The sequence below is a fragment of the Xenopus laevis genome, chromosome 8L (assembly GCF_017654675.1).
Source record: "Xenopus laevis strain J_2021 chromosome 8L, Xenopus_laevis_v10.1, whole genome shotgun sequence".
Classification (NCBI taxonomy): Eukaryota; Metazoa; Chordata; class Amphibia; order Anura; family Pipidae; genus Xenopus; species Xenopus laevis.
This window is the reverse complement of record NC_054385.1, coordinates 130,509,795-130,517,571: the sequence shown is the minus strand read 5'-3', so window position 1 is coordinate 130,517,571 and position 7,777 is coordinate 130,509,795. Positions and strand designations below refer to the sequence as shown.

The window sequence follows — 7,777 nt, the reverse complement described above, 5'->3', positions numbered from 1 at the left end:
CCCTTAAATATTCATTTCCGTGATAGATTCCCTTTAAGTGTAAAGACCACGAAAAACTGTAATATGAAAATTCACCGTCTAAAAGCTGTCGAGGTCAAGTAGAAGTCAATAGGAGTTCTCCTTAACCAACTGGGAAAAGTTCCTTTCATTCTGGCGCAAAGAGGTTTTAGGGCTTTTTTTCCACTAGTAATTGCCCGATAAATTTGTGGATGTTTTCTGGTTTTCCTTTGTCATATTTGGATTGTTTTGAATGTTTTTATTCATGTGTGCTTTTTGTATTTGGATATTTTAATAAATGTCATGGCATTCATGGTTTTAGAGAAATAGAATTTATCAAAAACCAATAAAATGTGACTATTGCTACATGCCCTTCCTGAATTCTTGATGATAACTCATAGAATAAAGTGCTACCAGTATACTCTGTGGGTTACACCATCAAGTCGAGGGCCAATTCCCAGAGTTAACCAGTTTCTATTCTTTTTTAATATTTGCCAAAACTTACATTTTCTTACTCAGATAGATACATGCTGGGCTCTACGAATTTATAATATTATGTGGATTATTTCAAAACACAGATAACTAAGGCACAAGATAAATACACAAGGACAGACTGACCTTTGATTGGAAGCCTAGGAACAAAGGCCAAAGGTTCATCAGTAAACAGCACAATAATGTCACATCCCGGGAACATTTTGGAGAGGAAATTGTATTGCTAAATTGGTCTCCCTTCACTACAGTACATATACTTACCTTGCTGTTATGGAGGTGCTGTACAAGTGCTATATGTGCAAATGGGGCCCCAGTATTTCTCAGTGCAAGGAAGGAGGGCACCAGGACCCAGAAGCAGCTGCTAAGCAGAGAGTGGGGAGAGACAGATGTGGAGATCATGGAACCACCAAAGATAAGTTCCAAACATCTGGTTTTATTTTCCCCACTTACACATGGAATGGCACACGGCCTGCAGGGAGACATATCAGCAAACTGATTGACAGCCCCCTGACAAATGAGCTTCTAATCGGTTAATGTCTGTAATTAGATTTGGGACCCCTGCATTAAACAACTGGGGGTGCTTAAACCACACCTTTAAAGCAATGCACGACAGAGCATTTAAAAAATAAATAAATAAATATATATATATATATTGTTTGCTCTAACCAGACTATGGGCTCAGTTAGCTTGCACCTCTAGTGGGGGAAACAATTTTTGGGTGACAGGTGCCCTTTAATAAGTGGCATTGCCTTGTTACTGGCACTAATGTAGTGGTGACGTCACAATTAGCTCTGCCCTAAACTGCAGGGCTTCCAGGGAAATTAAACTGTACAGTTATTTACTGAGAATCGGGACGTCTCCTTTATAGAACAAAAGGTACAATCAACATGGCACCTCTGTACTTCTACTTCTTCCTCCTCTGTAAGTATTGGTTTATTTTCCTTTGCACTCTCTATTAGCTATAATGTGTTAGAAATCCTTACTTACCCTTTTATTCTACTCTATTATTATTGCTTATTTACATTATATAGCACCACAGTACTTTACAGAGCTTGAACATTATTCCCAACATTTCTCTCCCCACTGGAGCTTAAAATCGAAGGCAATGCAAATCATCGTGCCTCCGTTCTGCCCGTATTCTATTCCAGCTCTGTTCCGTGTTATGTAATATTTTTTTGTTTGTCCTAGTTTCTCAATAGCAAACTTTCCAAACTGTGGCGCATCTCCCAAAAATACCGAAAACTACATAACAGTCACTGATATACAACTTTATTAAATAATTGTTTTAAAAGGAAGGCTTTGGCATTATAATATTTCTTTAACAAAAATACATAGATAAAATGATAACTCTTTGTATATTCTTATTTTTTAGCAGTGGTTACAGCAAGTGCAGGTAAGTGCTCTCAGAAATTTATTTATTTAGTAAATCTTCTGGCAATTCATAATGTCTGTAGCGCTTTGAATTGTTACTATGATCTGCCCAACATACAGACACCTTGCATAGAGCTCTATGTCTGTGCCCAGGGGGCTATGTATCAAGCTATGTAAAAGTCATATGCCCCTTGATAAATACATTGAATTTGACTTAGTGCTGCTGGTGTTCCGATGGAGATTGCCTTGTTTTCTTTTACACAGCTTCATTAATATGACCCTTAATAATCTACCCCTAACACAGCCCATGCATGACCAGAATTGGTTGGGCAGTTTTACCAATTTTGACCATATTGTGACAGTCTATGTATGTATGGCAGGTCAAACACAAGAAAGAATTATAGTCATTCATGTGCATGGGATGAATCTGATGGGTCAATGGGTCAATTGGTTGAATACAGAGGAGGAATGGCCAGAGTATGGCTATTTTAAGGCTTAATTGGAAACTGAGGAAATTAAAGTGGGCTAATGTGAAATTGCCGGCATTCATTGAGGTAATACTCAAAATTTCCTGAATGTAGGAAGGGTAACCATCAAGCTTAAATAGACGAGTGGGATGGTGGTCAGTACATATTTCAAATGACTTGTGATTCCTTTATGGTTGCTCTGTGCTGCAACTGCTACATGTGATCCAAGAATAAAGGAAAGAAAAGCTCCTGCAGAATTACTGCAAATGAACTTCTTCCGAGTGGTGGCAAACACTGTGTTCATTTGCAGTAATTCTGCTGGAGTTACTTTTCTTTCCTTTATTCTTGAACTATCAAGCTTTTTTGTTTCCCGTTTCAGGATCTTCCATCAAACCCTTTGTGAGCTTTGAGCCGAACTGGGCCACGGTATTCACCAAGGAATCTGTAACTCTCACCTGCAACGTGGATCCCCCTGAACCAAGAGACCAGATCTATTACTGGTACAGGGACAACCAGATCATCCCGTTGTATCTTGGAAGAAGGAGAGTTAAGATTGACCATGTCAAACAAGAACATGGAGGAAGATATCAGTGTCAGACTCTTACTAGTGATAAGAGTGAACCTGTCAGACTTCAAGTTGCTCATAGTAAGTTTCTCTGCTTTCCTCTCCACGTTTTGATTTAATTTTCACATAAATGCTAGTATCTATCTATCTATCTATCTATCTATCTATCTATCTATCTATCATCTATCTATCTATCTATCTATCTATCTATCTATCTATCATCTATCTTCATCATCTATCATCTATCTATCTATCTATCTATCTATCTATCTATCTATCTATCCATCTATCCATCTATCCATCTATCCATCTATCCATCTATCCATCTATCTATCTATCTATCTATCTATCTATCTATCTATCTATCTATCTATCTATCCATCTATCCATCTATCCATCTATCCATCTATCCATCTATCCATCTATCCATCTATCCATCTATCCATCTATCCATCTATCCATCTATCCATCTATCCATCTATCCATCTATCCATCTATCCATCTATCCATCTATCCATCTATCCATCTATCCATCTATCCATCTATCCATCTATCCATCCATCTATCTATCTATCTATCTATCTATCTATCTATCTATCTATCTATCTATCTATCTATCTATCACATATGGGAAACCCAAACCACAGGGGAGTCATTGGGTTCCTATCTAGACATGCTCCTCTGCCAATAACAATCACCTTTGCTTTGGGCCTGGTCCTCAGCTACTCGAGTGCCACCAGGACTTACTGCACGATAATCCAGTCCACAAGAGCATGGAACATATACTCTAGAAAGGAGCTGTACGTAGTCAGACAGGCCCAAGTCAGAACCAGAGAACAGAAGCAGAATCGTGAGGCAAACTCAAGTTCAGGAATAAGCCGGGTTCAGAACTAAGAAGTCACACAGGGGACAGGAGAAGGTATCAAAGTAACAACAATCACAGGTTACAAAACACACAGGACAACGCATTCTTGACCTATAATGGGCAGTGAGTCAGTGCAGAGCAGGGGGTTTTATAGCAAGATTTTTGGCCAATACTGAGCACCTGTGGCCACATTAGCAACAGCTGAGCTCACCATGCCTGAGAGGGAATACAATGATACCTACAGCCATAATCAAAAGAAGTTTGATTGTTCTTCTACAAACCAATTGCTGAAAAATTATTCTCCAGTATTCTTGTATGCTTCTCCGCCATGGATGCAAAAAATGAATCTGAGAAAATAAAGTTTACAGGAAAAAGGCCATGAACCAGGACCTTAGCTGTATAGGTAACTACATAGCAACCTGCAGGTCACTGGTTCAAACCCAGGCTGGATATTATCTGTATATTTTGCTCTTTCATTGCCATATCTAGAGACCAATGCAAAATTGGACGCCTCTAAAAAAATCCTAGCTCATGTGTAAAATGGCATAAAATAGTATTAGAACTCTAGTTCTAGAACTCTAGAACATCAGATTTCTTTTTTCTCATTGGTTTCATTTGGAGGGGTTGATCTTGGTGAACTTTGATCCTTTTTCAACCAAATGTAACTATGTAAATCTATGCAAGACTTGGGTTGTTTCTCTGGAGAAATGGTGCTTGCAAGAGGACATGATTACTTCTTGCAGATACTGTAAATAGAAGACATTATAGATGGACAGTGGTGAAGCTTTTATCAGACTAAAAAGAACAAGTAGTGATGGGCGAATTTGACCCATTTTGATTTGCCATAAAAAGTGCGAAATGCATTGAAATTATTTAGATGTGCGTCAATTTAGACGCCCGCGTCAATTTTTATACGTGCAACTATTTTGTCCAAATGCATTACTCAATAGGCGTCCGAATAATTTTGACGTGCGACAATTTTTTGTGAGTGACTATTCTGTCGTGTGACAATTTTTTTTTGACACACTGGAATTTTTCTCCGGCAAATTTTCACCACAGTTGAAAAACGTTGAAATTCACCACGAGTTTGCGCCTGCCAGATTTATTCGCCTAACACTAAACTAGAGGTCTCCCATTTTTTATATTTGAGGAACAGAACTTTTATCTGAAGCGATACATATGATTCTTCAAGATGAGGGTTGGGGAATGCCCTGCTGGACAATGTGATTTCATTCATTTCTTTAAGGCTGATGATAGTTGAGGAGATTAGTCACCCCATCATTAATCTCTTGTATCGTGGTATCTGTCATCACCCTAAAATTAGCTTAGATTTCTTCTCAGACAGGTCTGCAGTGACCTCCAGGACTGCATTTAGTCTTCTTTATGAAAGTACCGTATATACTCGAGTATAAGCCGACCCGAGTATAAGCCGAGGTACCTAATTTTACCTATGAAAACTGGGAAAACTTATTGACTCGAGTATAAGCCTAGACACAACTACAGCCCTGTCCCAGCAGCGCACATTTCGCCAATCAACCCAGCGATCAACCGGACCCCCCAGCTATCAACCGGACTTCTTTGCAAAGTTGATGGTGACAGAGAATTGCCAAACGGATTACTGTGTGCATTGTCCCACTGTCCCACTACCATGTGCAGAGGGTGCTGTGTGATATTGCAGTCACTGTTATTCTTTCATATAACCAACAGAGGGCGCTGTGTGATATTGCAGTCACTGTTAATCTTTCATATAACCAACAGAGGGCACTGTGTGATATTGCCATCACTGTTAATCTTTCGTATTAACCAACAGAGGGCACTGTATGATATTGCAGTCACTGTTATTCTTTCATATAACCAACAGAGGGCGCACTGTTATTCTTTCATATAACCAACAGAGGGCGCACTGTTATTCTTTCATATAACCAACAGAGGGCGCTGTGTGATATTGCAGTCTCTCCCCAAGCGAACTGTTGGTATAGGAATGATTAAAAGTGACTGCAATCTCAGCTACTGCCTGCTGACTCGAGTATAAGCCGAGGTAGACTTTTTCAGCACATTTTGGATGCTGAATAACTCGGCTTATACTCGAGTATATACGGTAAATGTGTGTGTTGTGAGTGTTCATATGTCTCAGTGTAAATTAACTGTGTAATACACATGAATCCATCACTTATAATAATGTTTCCTTTGGTTTCAGGTTGGCTCACACTGAAAGTACCAATGTTTGTATTTGAAGGGGATGAATTATATGTGTCCTGTGCAGGGTATCCTGGGTATTCTGCCAGAGACGCTGTGTTGTACAAGGACAATGAGGTTATAGGATCCTCTCCCTCTGATGCCGATTTTCTGGTTGGAAGAGCAAACATGACAACGAGTGGTTTGTACAGATGCACCCGACAAGTGAAGGACGGCCTCATTTATTATAGTTATGCTAGTGAAGAACAAATTGCTGTGAAAGGTAAACTTGGATCATTTCCATTCTAAATTTATATTGTGCAGTTCTGTCCCATCTCAGTGTTATGAAAAATTTAAATTATTAATTTTTCATACTGTATTCTTTTTTCTTTTTTCTTTTTCCCTTGTAAAAAAAAAAACAGCTTATGACACAGTCCCTTCTAGATTTGCTTCTCTCCTCAATGGAAGGTAGAAAAAAAGAAGAAACAAAATGCTTTCAGGAATTGTTTGGAGTTGCACTGTATTGCTTTTAAGTTGAACATAATTCAGCAGGAACAGTCCCCTAAGTTTGCTCATAGTCAGTACAGAGAGATCCCATAAAACTATGGCAGCATAGGTATTCCCTGTACTAAGCACAATTCAGCAGGAACAGTCCCCTAAGTTTGCTCATAGTCTGTACAGAGAGATCCCATAAAACTATGGCAGCATAGGTATTCCCCTGTACTAAGCACAATTCAGCAGGAACAGTCCCCTAAGTTTGCTCATAGTCTGTACAGAGAGATCCCATAAAACTATGGCAGCATAGGTATTCCCTGTACTAAGCACAATTCAGCAGGAACAGTCCCCTAAGTTTGCTCATAGTCTGTACAGAGAGATCCCATAAAACTATGGCAGCATAGGTATTCCCTGTACTAAGCACAATTCAGCAATAACAGTCCCCTAAGTATACTCATAGTCTGTACAGAGAGATCCCATAAAACTATGGCAGCATAGGTATTCCCTGTACTAAGCACAATTCAGCAGGAACAGCCCCTAAGTTTGCTCATAGTCTGTACAGAGAGATTCCATAAAACTATGGCAGCATAGGTATTCCCCTGTACTAAGCACAATTCAGCAGGAACAGTCCCTAAGTTTGCTCATAGTCTGTACAGAGAGATCCCATAAAACTATGGCAGCATAGGTATTCCCTGTACTAAGCACAATTCAGCAGGAACAGTCCCTAAGTTTGCTCATAGTCTGTACAGAGAGATCCCATAAAACTATAGCAGCATAGGTATTCCCCTGTACTAAGCACAATTCAGCAATAACAGTCCCCTAAGTATACTCATAGTCTGTACAGAGAGATCCCATAAAACTATGGCAGCATAGGTATTCCCCTGTACTAAGCACAATTCAGCAGGAACAGTCCCCTAAGTTTGCTCATAGTCTGTACAGAGAGATCCCATAAAACTATGGCAGCATAGGTATTCCCCTGTACTAAGCACAATTCAGCAGGAACAGTCCCCTAAGTTTGCTCATAGTCTGTACAGAGAGATCCCATAAAACTATGGCAGCATAGGTATTCCCTGTACTAAGCACAATTCAGCAGGAACAGTCCCTAAGTTTGCTCATAGTCTGTACAGAGAGAGCCCATAAAACTATGGCAGCATAGGTATTCCCCTGTACTAAGCACAATTCAGCAGGGACAGTCCCTAAGTTTGCTCATAGTCTGTACAGAGAGATCCCATAAAACTATGGCAGCATAGGTATTCCCTGTACTAAGCACAATTCAGCAGGAACAGCCCCTAAGTTTGCTCATAGTCTGTACAGAGAGAGCCCATAAAACTATGGCAGCATAGGTATTCC

General features: G+C 39.7%; 1 protein-coding gene across 1 annotated transcript in view; it reads left to right on the top strand.

Moving 5' to 3' along the window:
• The first annotated feature begins 1,153 nt into the window (after nucleotides 1–1,153).
• The window catches only part of fcrl2.L (Fc receptor-like 2 L homeolog), an 81,511-nt gene continuing 74,887 nt past the window's right edge, over nucleotides 1,154–7,777 (top strand). The window contains exons 1-4 of the mRNA XM_041573697.1: nucleotides 1,154–1,410; nucleotides 1,862–1,882; nucleotides 2,707–2,973; nucleotides 5,955–6,215. Of these exons, the coding sequence (XP_041429631.1) occupies nucleotides 1,377–1,410; nucleotides 1,862–1,882; nucleotides 2,707–2,973; nucleotides 5,955–6,215 (583 nt within the window). The 5' untranslated portion in view covers nucleotides 1,154–1,376. The remainder of the gene's footprint in view (nucleotides 1,411–1,861; nucleotides 1,883–2,706; nucleotides 2,974–5,954; nucleotides 6,216–7,777) is intronic.